At 40.1% G+C, this 24,738-nt stretch overlaps 1 protein-coding gene across 1 annotated transcript in view; it reads right to left on the bottom strand.

Annotated features, from left to right (window-relative positions):
* srcap (Snf2-related CREBBP activator protein) overlaps positions 1 to 24,738 on the bottom strand; it is a 92,762-nt gene that overhangs the window by 5,498 nt on the left and 62,526 nt on the right. Inside the window, exons 27-29 of the mRNA XM_056296720.1 lie at positions 2,634 to 2,748; positions 1,920 to 2,045; positions 161 to 337 (exon numbers count right to left, since the gene is read on the bottom strand). Coding sequence (XP_056152695.1) covers positions 161 to 337; positions 1,920 to 2,045; positions 2,634 to 2,748 — 418 coding nt within the window. The remainder of the gene's footprint in view (positions 1 to 160; positions 338 to 1,919; positions 2,046 to 2,633; positions 2,749 to 24,738) is intronic.

Below are 24,738 nucleotides of genomic sequence, written 5' to 3'. Positions count from 1 at the left end.
ATGAATGAAAATTTTATTAGCATGCTTTTTACAATTAGCATGTAGCCTGGGATAGAGCAATGATGTTTATGCTAGCCACAATAAATGAAGAATTTGAGATTATATGAAGATCACTGACAGGAAATTCAGACAGCCATAAATTCAAACTAATTTCATTTACCTGCTCCACCAGAGCAGCTATTTCCTGCTCAGCCTTGGAAAGCTCCTCCACTTCTTCTTGTTCCCCTCCATCATCTAATGGAATGTTCTCATTGAACTCAGCTAGTTCTGCTACCTGCTCTGCTTTGGCTTGAGAGGCTGCTACGATATCCTCTTCATCCTCAGCTCGACATAAGGCCTGTAACATTCATTTTTGAGAATGACCAGGTTAAATATCTTCACCACACTGGTAAAAGCCTGAGTTGTGTTGATACACTGATGAGCCAAAACATTATGACCCCCTGCCTAATATGCTGTTGGTCCTCTGTGTGCCGCCAAAACAGCACCAACCCATTGAGGCATGGAATCTACAAGACCTCTGAAGGTGTCCTGTGATATCTGGCACCAAAGCATGAGCAACAGATCTTTCAAGTCCTGTAAGTAGCGAGGTGGAGTCGCCGTGGATTGAACATGTCGGTCCATCACATCCCACAGATGCTAAATCAGATTGAGATTTGGGGAATTTGGAGGCCAGGGCAACACTATGAACACTTCATCATGTTCCTCAAACCATTTCCGAACAATGTATCCAGTGTGGCAGGGTGCATTATCCTGCTGAAAGAGGCCACTGCCATCAGGGAATACCATTGTTCATGAAAGGGTGTACCTGGGTCTGCATTGATGTTTAGGTAGGTGGCACGTGTCAAATTGACATCCACGTGAATGGCCGGACCCAGGGTTTCCCAGCAGAACATTGCCCAGTGCATCACACTCCCTCCACCAGCTTGTCGTATTCCCACAGTGCATATTAACGCCATCACTTCCCCAGAAAAATGGCGCACATGTACACGGCCATCCACGTGATCTAAAAGAAAACGGGACTCATCGGACCAGGTGACCTTCTTCCACTGATCCAAGGTCCTGTTCTGATGCTCGCATGTCCATTGTAGGTGCTTTTAACAAGGTTCATCATGGGCACTCCGACTAGCCTGTGGCTACGCAGCCCCATACGCAGCAGAATGTGATGCACTGTTGTGTTTTGACCTAGTCCTCCTGTAACCATCATTCAAATTTTCTGTGACTTGTGCCCCAGTAGACCTTCTATCGGTTCATATCAGATGGGATAGCCTTCGTTGCCCTCGTGCATCGATCAACCTTTGGCAGCCAACACCCCCTCCTCGGACCACTGTTGGTAGGTACTCACCATTGCTGACTGGGAGCACCCCACAAGCCTTGCCGTTTCAGAGATGCTCTGACCCAGTCGTCTGGACCATTTTCTCGGGCATCCAACACATTGACTATGAGAAATGATTGTTCGCTTACCGTCTAATCTACCCAGACCTTGACATGAGCCCCTGTTTGGAGACGATCGATGTTATTCAGTTCGCCTGTGAGTAGTCATAATGTTTTGGTTCATGAGTGTATGATAAATAATCTTTGCAAATGCAATCTGCTGAATTCAAACCAACTCTTTACCAATCCAATTTGACATAAACATCATTAACAAATAAACTGTCAATCACTGCTATATATTTTTTAAAATAACATTATTTTCCCACTTTTCTTGAACAAGGACAGAAATTTTACATTGCACCTCGATAAACCACCACACATAAGCAGAACATTCAACTTAGCCCGACCTAAACATTTTACCAATCTACACCGTTTTTGCATAATGCAAATTTCTTTGGCCCCAATCATCAAACATTAGGAAGACGCAATAATAAGATTGATCGACTACACAAGTCTGCATATGTATGATGGCATGTCATGTGGCTAACCTGCTCTAGGATGGTGGTGCTCTGTTTACTGCCTGATTCCTCTTCCTCAGCCTGGGGCACTGACAGCTCCACTGCCACCTCTCTCTTCTCCCCGTCATTCACGTCAAACAGCTCACGAATGGTTTGCTGGGGAGGTGAAAGAGCAGAGCAGAGACAAGATACCTTGGTAAAGTCTGCAAAGAGGTGTTTTGTAGAGTTAACACATTTCAAAATGTGGAGTGATATACAAGTTCAAAAAAAGTTTCGAGCAACAGTTAAAAATGACATGAAAATTCAAAGATTAAGTTGTTTTTCCTTGCCTGCGTGTTTCTGTGGGAACACGCAGAGGATAACAAAGCAATTTTCACATCAATTTCTAGGGAGAAATATGAGGAAGATTGCAGAGTGGAAAGCTTTTTATGGTTTTAGCATGTGCCCTCAAACAATGGAACTTAATGCAGCAAATAGTAAATTCAATGCAATGTGTTTTGTGTAAGAGGTTAGAAGAGAAAAAAGGAAGGAGGTAAAAAGCTGGAGAAATTATTAGATATTACAAAAAAAAAAACGACCCAGAAGATAGTATAGATGGAAGATAAAAGTAGGAGAAAAAAATTACTTCCAAAACCATAGATTTAAGATTTTAAGAAAAGTTGGTTATTTGGTTTAACTTCTTGTATGCCTTCTCACCACCCTGCTTGATAAGTATTGTGGGACTTGCCCTCAGTAAACCCTTACCTCTTTGAAGAAGGCAGTGGTGAAGTTCCCTCCTTCAATAGCCATATCTCCCAGCATCCTCTTCTGGTTGGCTTTCTTCAGAATGTTCTCCTCCACAGTGCGCTCACTGATCAGTCTGGGTAAGAGGTGGAGGAATAACATTGGATTAAGGATGGGAGTAATGTCTGTGAATGTTCTCATTCATCCAGGTCATGGTTATCCAAAGGAGTTGAATCAAGTGCAACTGGACTTGGTATATATCCGTGAAGACGTTTCGCCTCTCATCCAAGAGGCTTCCTCAGTTCGTGCCTTTCTGACTAGACCTAGCTAATCTGACTGGCTGGTGATGAGACTCAGAATTTATCCTCTAGGAGTCGTTGTCAGTCGTTGATGGGAGTAATGGCTATTTTACAGGCTAACTAACAGTTGTCAATAACCAGTGGAAAACCAGTTAGCCGACGTTTTTTCTTTTTTCTGCAATAAACTGCTAGCCTACAAGGTTCAACAAGTGTGCACACTTGTTGAACCTTTTTATAGTAGCGCGACACCACCTCCTTTCTTGTTCTTCCTATTCGTGTAATTTAAGTTATACCCATCCATCCATTATCCAAACTGCTTATCCTACTCAGGGTAGTGGGGACGCTGGAGCCTATCCCAGGAGTCATTGGAAATTATATCCATCCATCTCAAAATCCACCCCTTTCTCATTGTTGAGCCAGGTCTCAGATATCACTATGATACTGAATGGTTGTTGGAATAGATTTAAATATTCCTTTATGTTTTGAAAGACATAAGATTAATAATAATAATGTTGTAAGTAATTTATGTTAAAACCAATACATAGCCTAGATAAAATATGGGATTAAAACATGTTCCTCCTTAAAATAACCCTTCCACCACTGTGGGGCAAGGACAAAAAAGAAGCTACGCTGTGAATCTACAGAGGGCCTCGCTCAGAGGCCCTTGCTGCCGATCAACCCAGTCACGGCTCTTTTCTGTCCTGGCCCCACAGTGGTGGAATGAACTCCCCACTGATGTCAGGACAGTGGAGTCGCTGCCCATCTTTCAGCGCATGTTGAAAACTCACCTCTTTAAGAACTACTACCCTGTTACTTGTTCTTAGCACTTATTGTATTCACTCATAAAAAATTTTTTTTTTTTTAAATCTTTCTTGCACTTTTACTTTAGCACTGGTTTTGCTCTTAGATGCTTGTTTAGATGCACTTATGACCTCTGATGACTAGTAGTTCTCCTGATTTCCTACGTTAAATGCACTTATTGTAAGTCGCTTTGGATAAAAGCGTCGGCTAAATGACTGTAATGTAATGTAATGTAACGTAATGTCAGCATTAAGACATCAGGATAGCACAGGACACCTCCAGGCAACAGTCAAACTCAAAACATTTGGGGACACAAGAATGGACCTGCAACTGAATGAGCAATGAAGAAGGAAAACAGAAATGCACAATGAAAAAGTGAGACAAAACGGAGAGATTGAAGAAGCTGATTCATTGTGTCATTTTCCTGGGGAAACAGGAGTTAGCATTTCGAGGTCATGATGAGGGCAAGGACTCAACTAATAAAGGTAATTATCTGGAGCTTCTTTCATTTTTGGCCGAGCATGGCAAGGACTTGTATCACCACCTGTCTGACAACAGGGTGTTCACTGGCACCTCAGGAACTATACAGAATGATTTGGTTAGTGCTGTTTGGGATGCACTGGGGGAAGCAATTAAAGAGATAAGCAAAGCACCATTTGTTGCGGTTATGGTTGATGAATCTACGGACATTAGCAATGCAGCACAGCTTTCTCTTGTGCTGCGCTATGTGACTGACTGTGGTGTCAAAGAGAGATTTTTAAAGTTTGAAGATGTGACAGAGGGCAAGTGAGCAGAAGACATTGCAGCTCTCATCCTCAAATTTCTGGAGGAGTGTGAGTGCGTGCACTTAGTTGTGGCCCAGTGTTATGATGGTGCAGCCGTCATGGCATCCGGTCTAAATGGACTCCAGGCTTAAGTGAAAGAGCAGTTCCCTCTGGCTCTATTTATCCACTGTTATGCGCACACCCTTAATTTAGTCCTGACACAAGGTGCAGCGAAGATGAGAGAATGCAAGATATTTTTCTCACACCTCTCTGGACTGGTTGCATTCTCTCCAGGTCTCTGAAACGCACGGAACTGCTAGATCAAATATGTGAACGGCGACTCCCACGAGTAGCACCAACAAGGTGGAACTTCACTTTCAGGTTGGTCAGCACTGTGATCGAGATTAAAGAGAGACTGACATGCTCTTTCTGAACACATTTTTTAACATTGGGAGTTTGAGTCATAACCAAAAATAGGTGTGGTTTTATGAATTCAAAGCTATTGGCTACTGTCTTCCAGGGTGGGTGGGGCTCGGTACCGCTCGTCACTTGTTATTTACAAAAAATGTCAGATAGCGAAAACGGGGGGGGGGGGTCCTCTGTGAGGATTACAGTTTCACTTTAAAGATGCACTGAGGGAGCTTTTTGAGTACATCATTGAGCACCATGAATATGAAGATGATGCTGTACGCAGTGCAGATGGATATATCGCACATCTGAACAGCTTCGACTTTAACTTTTTGCTGTCAACTTTTTGTGAGATTTTTGCTTATGCAGATGTACTGTCTGGGATTCTTCAGTCCAAGGCACTAGATACGCAGTTCTGCCTGGCCAGAGTGGAAGAGTTCTGTGAAAATATCGAAAAGCAGAGAGACCGTTTTGATGCGATTTATGATGGGACTGAGCGTGACGTAGGTGAGCCAGAAGGACGGAGAGGCCAGGGGCATGGGGACATTCGTTTAAAATACCGAAAACTGCACAATGACATCCTCAACAACATTCAGACCCAGATCACAAACAGATCTAAAGACCACAAGAGACTTGCTTTCCTTTCCCTTCTCGATCCACACCAGTTCCCCGTATTCAAAGTCACATTTCCTTTATTTTTCTATGTGCCAATCACTGCTACAATTTTCCTAACATTATTGTCAATTTCAGTTTCAAACAAGGATTCAACAACTATCCATTAGGGCTGAGTGCTATAAATCTATGAGGAAAAGCCAAAAGCCTCACAGTTTGAGCGTAAGGGAAAGTTATCCTGCAGGTTCAGTGCAGACTGGTTCATGAGACAGGTTCCCCGTTCGTCAAATCAATAGTTTCTGTGAATCATATCACTACTATGAATCTAATACTGTTAAAGGCTACGATAAATATATATTTCGTATGATACCCCATACATAAACCTAGTGTGTAAAAATTTGTAAAAGTAATGGGATTCACAGAAACTATATTGTGTTCTGAGTTCTGTCACTTATTTTACACACGTTCTGTGTTCCCTATTAGTTTAAATGAGTAAAGTGAGATTAGTAACGATTTGGCTACAAGTTTTGATTTACACATTAGTGCATATCAACTGCGGGGGGGGGGGTTGTTCATTTTTTTTCCCTCATTCATATAATCAAGTCATACATCATTCATATTTTTCTCACTGTACTCATGTACTCTCCTTTGTAACAAAAGTTCACTAATTTATTGTTTTTAAAAAGAATATTTTAATGTTTAACTGCACTTGCAGCAAGTACAGTATGTATTGTAACAGATGTGTATTTTCACAGATTGTACTTTTGGATTTCCATCCTGTGCAGCTACAAAGCTGCCAGTGTACCTGTGTGGCAGGTGCAGCTTTATGCAACCATGTGGCAGCGCTTCTTTACCAGACTGCACATTATTCCCATCTGAAGATCACCTCTGTTCCCCCAACACACAGCTGGACAGAAACTGAACAGATGTGGCATAAACCAAGAACCATGGTAACTAAATTTCTTAACATGGTAATTTTAGTTTAATTATGGATATTTGTAAGGCTTCTGAGACCCAACCATCACACTGCAGACATAAGGAGGGGGCTGGACATGGAACCTGCAGCAGTAGAAGTGCAAGGGAGAGCAAGGGAGGTTAGTCAATATCCTTGTGGGTTCCTTATCCACCCTGACGCACCTTGGATGGAGTCATCCCCTGATGGCATAGTGTATGACCCAAAGGAGTAGCCAGAGTTTGGCCTTGTTGAAATTAAATGCCCAAATGTTTCGAGTTATGTGGACTGCCCATACATTAAAATCAGTGAGGGCACACATACACCAAGGAAATCCCATCTGTACTTTTGGCAGATCCACGGTCAGCTGTTAATTTCTGGACTTGAATGGTGTGACTTTGTTGTCTACACACAGGAAGCCATGTTCATTCAGAGGATTTCCAGAGACAAAGAAATCACAGCCATAATCAAAGAAAAAATTGACCATTTCTTTTTTGATTTTTACCTCTATGCTTCCCTGCAATAGAGAACTGCTCTGCACGCTGCCTTACTCAGCTCAGTTTGTTACAGGGATAGTCAGTGGTAGTGTATATATTGTAATACTGTATGTTTAAATGTTTATCTGTAATTTTCTATAGTGCGTTAATATTTGTTGTTAAAGTGTACTGAAGTGGCAGATCACATAACATGATTAAATTAAGTTTGAGTTAAAACAAAAAAAGGTTATAAATGCCGTTGCAAGAACAATACTTTCCTCATATTTACAGATGTTTGATTAGAATGAGAACTTATTTTAATTGTAATTATACTTATTCTAATTATCTGCTAACTCCCTCTGCTCCGTTTCACTCTGTGGATGTCTTATTTTTCTCTCTGTGTTGAGTGTTTTGACAGGGATTGTTATTTGGAGTGCTTTAACTCAGTGTAACAAGGATACATGATTAGCATTGGAATGTTGTATTAACTACAGTAATTGTTACAGAAAGGTAAATGAGCAGAACTGATGGGTGGCTGACCAAAAAAATAAATTGAACAAAGTGAATGTATTTCAGTAAACAAATGTTCGATAACTTGAACAACATAAAACAGATTTCAGATAGTGTATATACAAATAATTGCTATTTACAAGATTCACATCATCAAGATAGTATACAACTCATTTCATCATCACTGAACAAAGTGAAATGATTTCAATAAACCAATATCAAACAACGTTAACAATATAAAACAGATTTCATGTAAGTATACAGAGTAATTGCTATTTACAGGATTGACATTTTGTCCTCAAGACAATACATCCCTTGCTAGGCTTTTTTGGGGATGGAGCCAGTGGCATCTTCAATAAAGCTACTCAGGCTTCTTTGCCCATGCCTTTACAAGAGACATGTCTTTACTGAGAGCTAAATCAATAACTGCAGGATCCGGAGCCAAAGTGTAGTCGTGGTCCCTGGGGATTGTTTCAGCCTCCTCGTCCGGTGTGTCATCCTACGCCATTGGTCGCTCTCTCCCCTCCCAAATCCCCGGTCTTGGAAGTGGGATGGAGAAATTGCTCCACTCAAACAACACCGGAACCATGGATTTCCATTGATTTCGGCAAGATGGCGGACTGAGCGGCTGCACATAGTCAAAGCGTGTGTAGAAAAGTTCCTCTAAAGTTGATATTTAGGCAGGTTACCCCCACTAACCACTCGAAAATAGTAGTGTGACCATGTCATGCAAAAATAATAAGGGAAAAAGTGAGCAGGAAGCACAAAAAACACGTGCAGAACATCCTAGAAACATATCCCCAGCGGAGCATGGGTATGCTCAAGCTATGGAATGCAAAGCTAGCAGCAGCAAATGGAACCTCAAAGACATGAATGATTCCCCACCTGTTACACCGTCCAAAGGAGCCCACACTCGGAAACTGACCAAAAATTACGAGCCCCCATCCTCCGGTGTGCTCAATGCTATCCATGTACTTACGGCCAGATTCGACAATCAAGAGAAAAAGATGGAAGATTTTGGTAAAAAGATGACATGGAACACAGTGATGATTGCTAATCTCACGAAGGCAATGAAGTTCAACACAGCGGAGGTGAAGGAATGCAAGGAGAGGATTTATACCTTGGAAACAAAAGTATCCACCTTACGCAAAGACGTCAACGAACTCAGAGAAAGGGGGAGAGAGCAGGACCGATACAAAAGACGGTGGAACTTGAGGATCAAAGGAATGAGGGAGAAAATGGGTGAAAACATCAAGGATGACGTGATACAGCTGCTCGGAAAAACCACCCCAGAGTGGTCACAGAAAACGGATGAGTATGTGGACACAGTCCATCGGATTGGAAGACATGGGGAGAACAGAACCCGCCAGGTGATCATCCAGTTTACTAAACATCAACACAGGGATGGCATTTGGAAGATGACCAAGGAGTCTCAGATCTGCAAGGATGCAGGGATCCGTTTCACTGAAGATTTGACCAGAGATGACAAGCTGGAGAGGGAAGCCCTGTGGCCACGCATTAAGCAAGCGAGAAAGGCAGGTGAAAAGGCATACTTTTGTGGGTCTTTCGGATTCATAAACGGTCGCCGCATTTATGTAAAGAAGAAGTAGGTTCGCACTAGAGACATTGACTAGTTACAACACAAGTTGAATGTGGGGGGATATTTGAGTTTACATGAGGGATGACCCTTCACTCTACCTCTAAAGGAAAGTAAAAAAAAAAAGACGCTTAGGCTTAAGTTACTGTTTGTTTTCTTTTTTTGGTTATTTGTTATTGCTGAGTTCATCCAGCAGTTTTTACATTGTTGTTAAACACAAGTCTAGCCTTTATTTTGTTAAACGCAAGGGGTCTGAAAGACAATGTGAAGTGAAAAGCTATTTTCTTATTTTGTAAAGAGCAAAAGGCCCACTGCACTTTTCTACAAGAGACTCACTCATGTGACGCTGATGCCACCTTCTGGTCAAACCAGTGGGGAGAGAAAATAGTGTTCAGTCATGGATCTAACCGTTCTGGAGGTGTAGCCATATGTTTCAATCGATGTCCTGGGAAGGTAGTCACGTTCAAAGCTGATGTGGACAGACATTGGCTGGCTGTTGTGTTAAATGTGGAAGGTAAATTTTTATTTTGACTAATGTTTATGGATACAACAATAGTAACCAAAATAAGCTGCTGTTATCAAGTGTGACATATTATTTCTGAATATAAGGACCATTATCATACAGAATTTATTTTGACAAGTGGGTTTTTTAATTTGACACCTGATGAATGGCAAGATAGATGTCCCTCTAGATATAATATTAACCAATATAATACTACAATTCTTGATTTCACTAATTCCAATTCGCTAATAGATGTTTGGAGGGACAGATACCCAGATGTTAGTCAGTTTCATGGATTAAACCCAATGGTAGCTGTAAATCCAGAATAGATCTTTGGTTCGCTGCACCCGAAATTATGAGGGATGTATCTGATGTGTCAATCTCTAGCACTCCTCTAACAGATCACTGTCTAATACACCTTGTCTTGAACCTAGGAGTTAGGACGTTTAATGGAAATTTAATGCCTACCTGTTAAAAGATGAGGATTATACTAAAGCTGTTAAAAGATTTAATGCTGAAGATGAAGAATGATATGACTATAAACAGCTATAGTAGTAGATGGGAGTATTTTAAATTTAAAGTTAGGGAGCTTTCAAATTCAGTAAAGCTAAATGTAGGCAACAAAAAGAATATGAGGTTAAATTACTAAGGGATATTAGCGAATGCTGTAATAGGCCATTGGTATCTGATGAGGAGAAAAACAGACTTATAAGCTGCAGAAGGTGCCTATGTAAGATCCCGAGCTAAATGGATAGAGGATGGGGAAAAGAACACTTCCTACTTTAGTGGGCTAGAAAGGAAGAGACAAGAGAGGAAGACAGTTAGTGTATTAATGATTAATGATGTTGAACGCACAGATCCTAGACATATATCTGAAGAAGTTTATAGATTCTATACTGTGTTATGTTCTTCCTCCTATTCTGAGAGTGATTCATTTGCCTTTATGGAGAGTATAAAACAGCATATCCTCAAGATAGACACAGCTTTTAAAGAAATTTGTGACTGATATCCGTATGGAAGAACTGGATAGTGCTGTTAAGAGAATATAATTAGGAAAAGCCCCAGGACAAGATGGTCTGACCTCGAATTTTCACAAATTCTTTTGGGAAAACTTGAGAGAATTGTTATTTGATGCTATAAGTGAATCTATAGAGAATAATATTTTAATGACTACAATGAAACAAGGGTTCATAACTCTTATACCTAAACATGGTAAAGACAAAAGATATATTGACAATTTACATCCTGTGACACTATTGAATGTAGATTACAAGCTGTTTACTCACATAATTGCTGACAGAATGAAGGATGGTGTGACACAGATAATAAGTGACACTCAATCGGGTTTTCTTAGAAACAGGTCTATACATAATAACATAAGGCTGGTCTTAGATTTATTAGATTATAGGCATTTGATTGAAGGTGAGGGTTTTGTTGTTTTTTGGATTTTTACAAGGCCTTTGATACGGTTGAACACTCGTTCATGCTTAAAACATTAGAACATTTTGGATTTGGTAATACATTTTGTAAGGGTAATTGAAATGTTATATGACGATATTAATAATTCGATATCTCTCCCACATGGAACATCTGGTAGGTTTAACATAAAAAGAGGAATTCGTCAAGGTTGTCCGAGCTCTCCGTTACTCTTTAATCTTGTGGTTGAGTTGTTAGATATCCTTATAAAAAACAGCCCAGACATAGAGCCTTTAAATGTTCATTGGTAATAAGTCAATTAGCAGACGACACCACTTTGTTTCTTAAAAACAATGCACAGATTCCTGCAGCACTAAATGTTATATCTTTTTTCTCAAAGGCTTCTGGTTTACATTTAAATGTGAAAAAATGTGAATTGATGGCCATTCAGCATCACCCTTTGATTACTGTGCATGATATACCAGTTAAAAATTAGGTTAAATATTTAGGGATTATAATTTCTAAGGATCTAAAGGTTAGGGAAAAGTCCAATTTACAGAATAATATACAAAAGAACTGAGCTATTCTTAATAGTTGGCTAGAAAGGGACTTATCCATTTTTGGACGTGTTTTACTCACGAAGATGGAGGGTTTATCAAGACTAACGTATCCTGCGTATTCTTTAGGTTTCCCTGACAAGGTCATCAAATCAATTAATCAAGATATTTACAACTTTATTTGGAAAAATAAACATCATTACTTAAGAAAAGGGGATATTGTGAAGTCTATTGAGGAAGGTGGTCCAAATGCAATTGACTTTGATCCAGTGAATGGTATCATCAAGTTGAAATGGATACAAAATTTTGATAAAAATCTTGAAAGTTTTTGGTTGATCTTTCTTCTAAAATAATTAAGAATTTTGGTGGTATAGATTTTTTGTTAAGATGTGACTTTGAGATTTCTAAACTACCCATTAAGTTCTCTGCATTTCATCAGCAAGTTCTTCGTTATTGGAAGCTAGTATACAAACATAACTTTACCCCGCACAATATGCCAATTTGGAACAATAGATGCATCTCAATTAAAATAATTTTTTTTAATTTTGATAAAGATTGGATGGAGAAAGGTATTTGGTCGATTCAAGATTTAATGGACGATAATGGAAATCTGCTACGATATGTTTTCATTCAAAAATATGATCTGATTTGCACCAACAGACAATATAATAACGTAATGAAAGCAACCCCACAGGCAATGATCCTTTTAATCAAAGGCATGTTGATGTATTCTACTGTTATAACAAAGATTCCCCCATTAGTTATAGCCGGATTCCATTTTTTTAAGATATAAAATGCAGTAATAGATTTTTAAGAACTAGCTTTACTACTACTCTGTTTTCCCTCGCCCTTGAAGAGGAAACATAAGTTTCAAGATTACACTAGAAGCTCTATAATCAAGATAAGGACCAGATATCTTACTTTTCCTATACCACCCAAAGCAAAAGAAGTGCATTTCAAAACATTTAATGACATCTACCCATGTAATGATTTCTTGCATCATAGATTCAATTTTGATTCGAACAATTATGGTTTCTGTGGATCAGACATTGAAACAGCAGAACACCTGTTCTTTGACTGCAAGGTCACGAGTACCTCTTGGGATGCATTCCAAACACCGCAGTTAAGATATGAAAATATAAAACTTGTTCTTTTAATGGGGGCCAGAAAAGCTGAATTTATGTACCATAACCCAATTATCTTAGCAAAGTTCTTCAAACACAAATGTCGCTTCTTGAAAACAAACCCCGTTTAATGGATTTGTTAATGAAATTAAAATACACAAGAGATGTGCAAAATTGATCAAATCAAGAAAAGCCCAATGTCTTTCTGAGAATCTTGGCACTTTAATTCCTGGTTGACCGCTTTGTGTTTTTTTATCTTATTTTTGTGTTGGCTGATTTCTTTTATTATTTTTGTTCATAACTTCCTTTGCATGGTTGTTGTATTTGCTCAGTGTTTGTATTTGCAACTGTTATTTTGAAAGTTGTGAAATGCCTTTTTGATTATTGAATTAAAAAAAAGCCAGCTTCCGTTTGTGCGTTAAGACTAAATTTCATTGACCGCGATTGCCCAACGATCGCTTATGTTAGCATTTGTAGGTGAGAAAATATGAATTTATACAAATAAATACACAGCATATTTCTTAAACCCCGTTTTGGCCACTATCACCGTGGCAGAAGCAGTTGTCAGCACGGGGGAGCGCCGCGGTTCAGTTAGAACTCTGTATTTAACAATTGAATGGCAGTGGGGACAAAGGAAGTCTTATATCTTTTAGTCCTAATACAGGGCATCCTCACCCAACAACCTGAGGGTAACAGCTCAAACTCTGGCCGAAGGGGGGGACCGTGGCACTCCAGAAGGGAAGTAGCCTTTCTGAACACCCTTCCTATTATAAAGGTCAGTCTGCTGGGCTCGACTTCTCCCTGAAATCTTACGAGCCCATTTGATGAGTCAATCAAGCTTTTACTTATTGGCCAGAGTCAAATTATCAAGTCAAGCAACCATACCATACATTAAAACTGTTTCAATAAAACTTGTATGAAAGAGAGTCATCATCTGGGAGGAGACATTAAATGTACACATTTTCCTCAGGAAAAAAAAAGTCTTGTTGGACCTTCTTTGATGTGAGAGCAACATGAGTTTCAAAGCACAACTTGTTGTCGAGAACAACCCCCAGATATTTGTAGCTGTCCACAAGCTCAATGTCAGCACCTTTAATGCTGGTTGGTACAGGACTAGGAGGAGTCTTTCTAAAGCTGATCATCATGTCTTTAGTTTTAGGTGAAGAAAGGACTAATCACACCAAGACACAAAATCGATCATAGGTCCATGTTGTTCCTCCTCCCATTTATCAAGACTAAAATCACTGAATCATCAGCAAATTTGAATATGTGTCTATTGGTATGGTTGCTACGACAGTCAGTGTACAAGATGTAGAGTAACGGGGAGACGCAACAGCCCAGAGGGGCACCAGTTGAAGAGTACAGCTGACTGGAAAAGGAGCCATTAACCCTCACACACTGGGACCTATCAGTCAAGAAGTTCAGTATCCAGCCAACTACGTAGATTAAGACCAAGTTTGAAGAGATGATTAGCTTTTCTGCTAACAGATGTGACTGGATTGTGTTAAAGGCTGAGGAGAAATCTATAAACAACAGTCTAGCATGAGCATTTGTCCTCTCAAGATGGCGGTACAGAAAATGTAATCGTGTTATCGGGGCACCTTGTACACCCCTGTCAGTCACAATTTTATGTATGATGCAATTGATTTTTTTGAATTTGGACCTTTTACAAGCATGCAATACAAACTATGTATAAAGAATGTAATAGTATAGTTAAATTGTCTTTTGGCACCATCCCTAGATTTAACATCTCAAAAGGTATAAAACAAGGAGACCCCTTCCGTTTTTGTTAGTTATACAGTTGATGACATTACATATTAATAATGACCCTTTCAAAGGACTAAAAATATCAGATACAGAGGTCAAATGTACCCAGCTGGCAGATGATACTACAATTTTTCTAAGAAATGAGGGAGAGATAAAAAAAGAGCTATAGATTGCCTAAGGTATTAAATATTAAAAAACGTGGACTGTTTGCACTGAAAGAAAAACCCAATCAGTTAAATGAAGTCGTAGGTATTCCAATTAAACAACAAGTTCCATACCTGGGCATTAAGATCTGCAAAAATCAAATAGCAAGAACAGACCTAAATTTAATTCCCCTAATAGATAAAATACAAAATAAATTTAACATGTGTTTGATGAGAGATTTGTCACTCAGAGGTCATATTCTTTTATATAAAACTGAAGGTTAACTCACTTGATTTATTTTGCTTTGGTATCACAGGCTCCAAAATCTTTTGTTAAGAAAGTTGACGGCCTCTTATTTAAGTTTATTTGGAAAAATAAGTGCCCTGTGATGGCTTGGCAGCCTGTCCAGGGTGTCTCCCCACCAGCTGCACAATGACTGCTAGGATATGCTCCAGCATACCCGCGACCCTGACAGCAGGATAAGCGGTTTGGATAATGGATGGAAAAATAAGATCCATTATCTTAACAGAAAAGTATTATGCAATCCTTATAAACATGGTGGTTTGAATATGCTTGATTTTACTCATCCAACACAATATTTAAGGTAACCTGGATAAAGAATTGCATCTTAAAACAAAAATAAGCTTTGGTACCTCATCTCAAATATCATTTTTTAAAAAGTTGGTGGGATAGAATTCCTTCTTAAATACGACTTCAATATAAACAAAATCCCTGTCAAGTTATCCAATTTCCATAGGCAGGCCCTCTTATCTTGGCTTCTCATTTACAAATATAATTTCTTTCCCCATAAACACTTAATTTGGAATAACAAGCTCATTATGTTCAAACACAAAATCTTTGTTTTTTGACCATTGGATTAATAATAGCATATTATGGGTGACACAGTTACTTAATGAAAATGGACACCTCACATTTACAGAATTTTCAAGAAAATACAAAATTCTGGTCACTCCTAGGGAGTTTGTGATAGATTGTGATGTCATTCCTTCAGGCTTAGTAAGATTATTGCAAGGCAGTGATATATATATAATGAAACTCCTACCTTTACTGTGAAATTATGTTAAATGGTATGGACATTAAGGGGGAAAAATTGTAATAATAGATATATTAGTAATATTATTAATTATACAACTCCTTATGCAGAATATTTTAGGAATTCTCAATTTGAAAACACTGATTGGAATGTAGTATGGACCTTTAATGATAAGTGTCACCAACAAAGTTAAAGATGTATATTTCAAAATAGTTCATCTTGTTTATCCAACAAATCAGACACTTAAAAAATACAAACGTGACACTGAAGTAAAATGTGTTTTTTGTGATTATGATGTTGAAACAGTTCTACATTTATTTTATGAATGAATGTGTGAAACTTTTTTGGCTCGAGGTTGAACATATGTTTGAAAGAATAGGTTGTATTAAAGTTTATTTGAATAAAGAGGATATTTTATTTTTTATTAAAAGAAGAACAAGAGAAATTTTTTTGTTGAATCTCTTTATTTTATATGGTAAATTTTACATTCACAAATGCAGATGGTCAAGTAAAAGACCACATATTGTTCAATTTAAGATGGAACTTAAGTATTATTTTGAATCTGCAAAATATTAAAAACAAAAAAGCCATTAAGACTGAAAATATACGAAGCCTTAAACATATTTGATTTTTTGTTTTGTTTTTTCATTTTCCCCTGCTGTATTGTTTATAATTTTTTTTATTTATATGTTTATGTTCTCTTTGTAATGTTTTGAATTGGATGTAAATAGTTTTGTTAAACCAAAAAAAAAAAGGTTAGAGTATACATTACAACAATCCTATATTCTAAAAATAGGAAAGCTATTAAAGCCATAAATGTATGTACCCTTTATAACATTTTTGTGAGCTAATTCATGATTTCTGTTAGTGTTCTGATCCCCTGGCACTATCTGTTTATGTATTTACTATATAAAAAATAATTTAAAAATGTAAGGTTAGAGTAATGATCTGGGGGGTTAGATGTCCCTTAGTTAACTTCATGTAGTGACAATAGTGGGGTGGTGCTTTCTGTGCATTGAGGACAACTATATGGTCACAGATTTTGGTTGAACAACAAAAGGCTGATGTCTAGATGGCCTGTTTGCTTATTGTGTTTTATTTATAACATTTTCATGCCAACTTACACAATGAAGTCAATGAAACTAATGTTTAATGCCAATTAACCATTTAACCGTTATAAATATCGAACTGAAAATAAGTGGTTAGCTGGCTAACTAACTGGTTAGCTGTGTACACCACTAATCCAATGACAATATTTTTGTGGTCCTGTCACTTGCATTCAGTATTATACCCCTAGGCAGGCCAAAATGGCAACTGAGCACTGCTCTCTTTCTAGCCTTGCTGTCATGTAAAACACTTCCATTCTCTGTCAAACTGTCGTTTAGTAAAGGCTGCACTGTTTGGTCTCATTTTGTTTGCAAACACAAGAATTAATACACAGTCTAAGGTAAATGGTAGGTAGTGGAGCAGATAGATTCCCAGAAGCATTAATCAGCGAAAATACAAAGTTTTTACTGGACATTAATAGTTGTAACACAAAGAAGACAATCCACAAATGTGTACCATGATCCACAAATATTTCACTATCCACAAACATGTATTTTTTTTGTGTTGTGTGAAGCCCCTTGAGACAAATTTGTAATTTGTGATATTGGGCTATACAAATAAAATTGACTTGACTTAACTTAAGTCATATCCACAAAAATACAGAGCAGTTCGCAAATATGCAAAACTTACTGTAAACACGTATTTCAATTTCACGTAAAAATGTTATAGGTTTGTAAATAGTTTCACCACAACAAATACATGTAAAGTGATATTTACACATTTATGGATCCCTTTGTACACGTGAAACGAGTTTTGCACAGGATAGCTTCCTGTCAGTTTGTGGGCCATGTGACATTTTACTTCTCTCCTATTTGCGAACTTCTGTCCAATTCGTACCGCAGAAGAGCGGTAGGAAAAAAATCCACAAATGTGAGGTGCAGTTACTAGCTACACCAGCAGGTGATGATACACACACACACACACACACACACACACACACACACACACACACACACGCACACACGCACACACGGAGCGAGAGAGGAGGGCAGACTTGAATACGCCATGTCCAGTTGAGTGTCTGTCTGGACGGGCATTGTTTTGCTAAACGTAGTAGTGCACGCTTCGGCGAGCTCCGTGACCGCCGTAGCCCGTGCTCTGATTGCGCATTCACGAGGTTCCCACGAAAGAGGCTGAGTTGCCTTAGTTTTGTACAAATAATGTAGGTTAATACTTTTAACTATCCTGTCATGCTAACATTACAATGTCGTTAACATGTGCCATGAAAATATTGAGAGGAATTTTACTGGCTAGCTAACGTTAGCTAACCGTTGACAACCTAACGTTATGTCAACAGGATCCCTTTTTAAAACAAGCCTCACACGCGGAGAGCTTGGTAACGTTTGCCCCACGGAGCTATAAAGAATGAAGTCAGTCCAGTGTATTGTCAGCGTTAAATTTGTTAACCCTAATGTTAAATTATATAACCCTAATGTAAACAAATTTAAAGTGAATCGCACCGTATTGTTAGCATTTCAGTTCACATCCGGCGAGTGAGCGCATGAGTTGAGTTGTGTGTGTGTGTGTGTGTGTGTGTGTGTGTGTGTGTGAAGTAAAATCGCAGTGTGATCAGAGGGTTAACGTTAATCTTAGCTCTCTGGGTTTTATGTTTTATAGATCTATCCTGTGTGCTTTCATCTTTTCAAATACTGAAGAGAAGCAGTGGCTATATTTCTGGAATCGTGAACTCGGAAGAAGAACGGGGAACCCTTCTGGAAAAGCCACAAAAGAGCCACACAATTCTTTCAACAAGTGGTATGTATGACATTACATTCTCTGGAATTTTTTTTCTTTTAAATTTGTTTTGGTTAATGTGTGTAAATGGCCCTTTCTCATGATCCTAGGTCTGACAATTTGACAGACTAGCAAACTGAAGGTGTTTTTTTAGAAAGTTTAATCAGTTCATCTGGACACAACATTTAGTGGGAGAAACATTTCATCACTCATCTATGTGACCTCGTCACTCTCAGCTGACTGCAGGTATCCCCAACCTTGTAAACAGTATAGTTGCGTCACAACCGGAACCAGCTATCGGTTTCACATACAAATTGCTGTGACCATTACAATGGCCATGTGTACTATGCACAGAGGATTAGGGAATCGTTTCAATCCCAACACCTTAAGATGGCTACAGATGTACCCCTGCCCCCCCCTCGATTCAGGAATGGTCATGGTCATTCCCCCTCTTCACATAGATGGCCTCTTTGACTTCCTGCTCAAACCAGTGTTTTGACTCCCCATTCAAACCAGCGTTTCTCCCTGTCAAGGATGTGCACATCCTCATCCTTGAAAGAGTGGGCACTGGCTTGTAGATGGGTGTAGACCACGGAGTCATGGCCTAACGAGGTAGCTCTTCTGTGTTGTGCCAGCCTCGTCGCCAGAGTTGGTCTGGTTTCCCAGATATACAATTAATGAGAATCCTCCCGGCACTTAACAGCGTACACTATATTGCTGTTTGTGGGGACTCGATCCTTAGGTTGGACCAATTTGATGGCATTTTTACACAGATCCCACAATACTGCTGTGATGACGACCCATCTTCACGCTGGCTGTTTTTTTTTTTTTACACTGAACCAAACAAAGGCAGCATAGTCATGCCCCGGTGTGTGATTTTACATAGCATGCTGGTGTTCCAGAAGCAGAGGTGGTATGATGTGTAACACAACAGTGTCGGCTGTCCCTTTTACACTAGAACGACTGGGATTTCACTCCTACCTAAAACGACCATGGGCAGTCAAAATGACCACCAGATTTTAAACTCTATATTCCATCTATCCATTATCCAAACGGCTTATCCTGCTCTCAGGGTCAGGGGGATGCTGGAGCCTATCCCAGCAGTCACTGGGCAGCAGGCAGAGACATATTAATGCATTGCATATGTTAGTATGTCTGTTAGGAAACGACTGACACCAAAATTAACATTTTAACAGCTATAATACTATTTTTAAACAATTTAAATTTCAGAGAGACATGGTCGAACTTGAATAGTAAAATTGAAAAGGTGAAAATATTACCTGAAAAACAAAACAGAAAACACATATTGCTAATCTAACAAACGTAACAAGGCCTATAAAACATGAAATATAAAAAACTACTAGAACGATCGTGGGCAGTCATTTTGACCGCCACGGTTTTTAAACTCTATATTCTGTCAAGATAAATACCCAATTGAGAAATTAATGCATTACATATATTAGTATGTCTGTTAAGAAACTGACACCAAAATTAACATTTTAACAATGTTCAATACTATTTTTCAAACAATTTAAAATGGCCGCTGTCCAACGCCTGTAAATACTGCAACACGTTGGTGGTAGTCATGGTACATCTGTAACAGTGTCTGTAACCAGACATGTTGGCAATAATCAAATCAAATTTAGACTATTTCTCTGCACCGGAGAACGCTAGTTTTTTTTTCTAGGACAGAGCAATGAACTCCGTGAAGGAAATGATGCAACCAAAACATGCCATAAATAGAGACATAACACGCACGATCATGTGCAAATTATGAGACGGTCATTTTGACCGCTCATGGTCATTTTAGGTAGAGCTTATAACTTTTTTTGTGTGCAATTTATCTAAAACACATTTCAAATGCAAATATATGCAATTTTAGAAGAATCCAGGAAGTAGCAGGTCTCTCTTTTTTTCCCCACAAAGTTATTAAACTTTGAAAACCCAAAATGGTCGTTCTTAAGCTGGGGTCAGATGACACGAATTCGTCCCGATTTTGACATGATTTTGTCATTGCTGACAAATTGCCAGCGTCGGGCCCCGATTACGAATGTCGGAAATTATGAACGGGCGACTTTACCCCATATAGTGTGACATAATTGCTGGCAGCCATACCAACATGTACCCTGGCTCTGCCGAATGATAGAAGCTAAGCAGGTATGGGCTTGGATGAGAGACATCTCGGGAAAACTGAGTTGCTGCTGAAAGTGGTGTCGGTGGGCCAGAGGTCATCTTCCCCCTCTGGTCCTAATTTAAAAAAAATAAAAATCCCAATGCCCCAGTGCAGTGATGGGGGCACTGTGCTGTAGGAGATGCTGTCCTTCAGATGAGACATTACACTGAGGTCCTGACGCACTGTGGTCATTAAAGATCCCATGGCACATATCGCAAAGAGTAGGGGGTCCCACGGTGTCCTGGCAAAAATTCCCAACCTGCCTCACTCCATCTGGCCACCTTATCATCTCCCTGTGTAATTGATTCAGTGATCCCTCCCTCTCCACCTCAAGCTGATGTGGGGTGAGTGTTCTGGCACAAAATGGCTGCTTTGCATCACCCAGGTGGGTGCTACACATTGGTGGTAGTTGAGGTGGGTTTTCCCCCCCTTCTCTGTAAAGCACTTTGGGTGGGTGTCTACATAAATCGCTATATAAATTTAATCTATCATAATCGAAGAACAGTGATGTGGTGTCTGGAATGCCCCACGACACCCAGATGAAGAACAGTCTAGCATGTCAGAATGTTTTGTATTTTCCCGCCTAGTCTGACAACTCCTACAATGTGTTCCTTGACGTTGACCAACAGGATGACAGAGTGCTCTCTGGAGCACACATGTAAACATGGCAAAGAGAACGTGGGTTGCTACTGTCAGGTCAAACAACGAAAATGAGGAAATGTTCATTGGCAACAATACCTCCTCGGGTCTCTTTGATGTTTTCTCAAGGGAGTCAAAAAAGATAAAATGTTGGTGAAGAATAGTGTAGGCACTTCAGCAACCTGCTGAGTAGCTGGTTAATGCTAGGTTATCATTCCCCAGTAGCACTAGCCGCAACAGTGTCCACAATCGTTTTTTCTTTTCGCAACACAAGACCAACAGCATCATACATAGCAGTTCTGTTGCCATAATTGACAATTTCTTGACCCTCCTCCCCAACAACCCATAAACTTGTGCATGATCATGAAAGGCAGTATACAATGATTGGTCGGGGTCATACTTGTAATGTTGCCAGTCTCCCAGCCAAGACACGGCCAGAATTTATGGCGCTATGATTGCCTAATATCATGTAGTCTGATCCTGGCATTACACACACATCGATTCAGTTTTGTGACTACTTCCTCTGCCGGCTTAACACCAGAACAACAATGGGAGGGCGGAAGGTTACAGCCAATCACCCTCTCAGCAGAGCGAATCATACGCTGCAGTCTGCCCTTGGCAGTGGTAGCAGTACACCAGATAGTGATGGAGGAGATGAGGGTGGACTCAATGATAGTGGTGTAAAAGTGCACCAGCATTGACTTTGGCAGGCTGAACTTCTTCAGCTGCCGCAGGAAGTACAACCTCTGCTGTGCCTTCTTGGTGAGGGAGCTAATGTTCAGCTCCCATTTGAGGTACTGGGTGATGATGGTGCCCAGGAAGTGGAAGGATTCCAGTGTTGACAGGGGAGCCACATAGGGTGATGGGGCAGATGGGGCTGGGTTCTTTTTGAAGTCCACAACCATCTCCGCTGTCTTACGGTGTTGAGCTCCAAGTTGTTTTGGTCACACCAGGGCACCAGATGGTCAATCTCCCACCTGTAAGTGGACTCATCCCCACCAGAGATGAGCCCAATGAGGGTGGTGTTGTCAGTAAACTTCAGCAGACTGGTGACTGGAGGTGCATCTCATCTGCGGCAGCGCGTCTGGTCTTCAACTAACCCAAAATAGCACATGTCACGCCGCTGTTCATACCTCCACTGGCTCCAAGTAGCTGCCCGCATCAAATTCAAAACCTTGATGCTCGCTTACAAAACAGCAACTAAAACGGCTCCTGTCTACCTGAACGCCCTCATTCAAGTCTACACTCAGTCCCACTCACTACGCTCTGCCAATGAAAGGTGCCTGGCACTTCCGCCACAACAGGGCCCTAAGTCACTAAGCACTCTCCTCTTCTGTAGTTCCCCAGTGGTGGAACGGGTTACCAAACTCCATTTGATCCGCTGAGTCCTTCTCCGTCTTTAGGATGAAGCTAAAAACCCAGCTCTTTCACAAACACCTCACCTGATAGTATTAATATATTAAAAGGGGGGGGGCTGCTTCTATGGACCCTATGCATTGCCTTTTTGCACTGCCTGTTGACACCTACAGTGCATCCGGAAAGTATTCACTCCCCTTCACTTTCCCCACATTTTGTTATGTTACAGCCTTATTCCAAAATGGATTAAATTCCTTTTTTTTCTCATCAATCTGCACACAATACCCCATAATGACAAAGTGAAAAAGGTTTTGTAGAAATTTTTGCAAATTTATTAAAGATAAAAAACTGAAATATTGCATGTACATAAGTATTCACACCCTTTGCTATGACACTCAAAATTGAGCTCAGGTTCATCCTGTTTTCACTGATCATCCTTGAGATGTTTCTACATCTTGATTGGAGTCCACCCGTAGTAAATTCAATTGACTGGACATGATTTGCAAAGGCACACACCTGTCTATATAAGGTCCCACTGTTGACAGTGCATGTCAGAGCAGAAACCAAGCCATGAAGTCAGAGGAATTGTCTGTGGACCTCCGAGACAGGATTGTATCGAGGCACAGATCTGGGGTAGGGTACAAAAAAATTCTACAGCTTTGAAGGTCCCGAAGAGCACAGTGGTCTCCATCATTCGTAAATGGAAGAAGTTTGGATCCACCAGGACTCTTCCTAGAGCTGGCCGCCCAGCCAAACTGAGCAATCGGGGGGAGAAGGGCCTTGGTCAGGGAGGTGACCAAGAACCCGATGGTCACTCTGACAGAGCTCCAGCGTTCCTCTGTGGAGATGGGAGAACCTTCCAGAAGGACAACCATCTCTGCAGCACTCCACCAATCAGGCCTTTATGGCAGAGTGGCCAGACAGACGCCTCTGCTCAGTAAAAGGCACATGACAGCCCGCTTGGAGTTTGCCAGAAAGCACCTAAAGGACTCTCAGACCATGAGAAACAAGATTCTCTGGTCTGATGAAACTAAGACTGATCTCTTTGGTCTGAATGCCAAACGTCACGTCTGGAGGAAACCAGGCACCTCTCATCACCTTGCTAATACCATCCCTACGGTGAAGCATGGTGGTGGCAGCATCATGCTGTGGGGATGTTTTTCAGCGGCAGGAACTGAGAGACTAGTCAGGATCGAGGTAAAGATGAATGGAGCAAAGTACAGAGATCCTTGATGAAAATCTGCTCCAGAGTGCTCAGGACCTCAGACTGGGGTGAAGGTTTACCTTTCAACACGACAACGACCCTAAGCACACAGCCAAGACAATGAAGGAGTGGCTTCGGGACAAGTCTGTGAATGTCCTTGAGTGGCCCAGCCAGAGCCCAGACTTGAACCCCATTGAACATCTCTTTAAAGACCTGAAAATAGCTGTGCAGCAACGCTCCCCATCTAACCTTACAGAGCTCGAGAGGATCTGCGGAGAAGAATGGGAGAAATACCCCAAATATAGGTGTGCCAAGCTTGTAGCTTCATACCCAAGAAGACTTGAGGCTGTAATCGCTGCCAAGGGTGCCTCAACCAAGTACTGAGTAAAGGGTGTGAATACTTATGTACATGCAATATTTCAGTTTTTTATTTTTAATAAATTTGCAAAAATTTCTACAAAACCTTTTTCACTTTGTCATTATGGGGTATTGTGTGTAGATTGATGAGAAAAAAAGGAATTTAATCCATTTTGGAATAAGGCTGTAACATAACAAAATGCGGGGAAAGTGAAGGGGTGTGAATACTTTCCGGGTGCACTGTATGTCCTATCAGACTTGAACCTAGTTTTTTGACACTTAACTTGCGTTGTTGCCTCCTGACTAGATCCTTGCTTGTGTTGTATTAACTCTCAGATGTACGTCGCTTTGGATAAATGTGTCTGCTAAGTGAAATTGTAACACTGTAAATGGAACCAGGTCATGTTGTAATTTTTCTGCTTGCAATATTCGTTGAAATGCAAAACATAAATTAGCCTATTGTATTAATCTTATTTAGGCTCTACATGGTGGGCAAAACAAGGGAAGAAGATATATCTAGAATAGAATTGTGTTGTGACACAATGTTTACTCTCTTGTCTTGCAACCCAACGA

This window comes from Lampris incognitus, chromosome 17 (assembly GCF_029633865.1).
Source record: "Lampris incognitus isolate fLamInc1 chromosome 17, fLamInc1.hap2, whole genome shotgun sequence".
Classification (NCBI taxonomy): domain Eukaryota; kingdom Metazoa; phylum Chordata; class Actinopteri; order Lampriformes; family Lampridae; genus Lampris; species Lampris incognitus.
The sequence above is the reverse complement of the archived record's forward strand: the minus strand, read 5'-3'. Positions and strand labels throughout refer to the sequence as shown.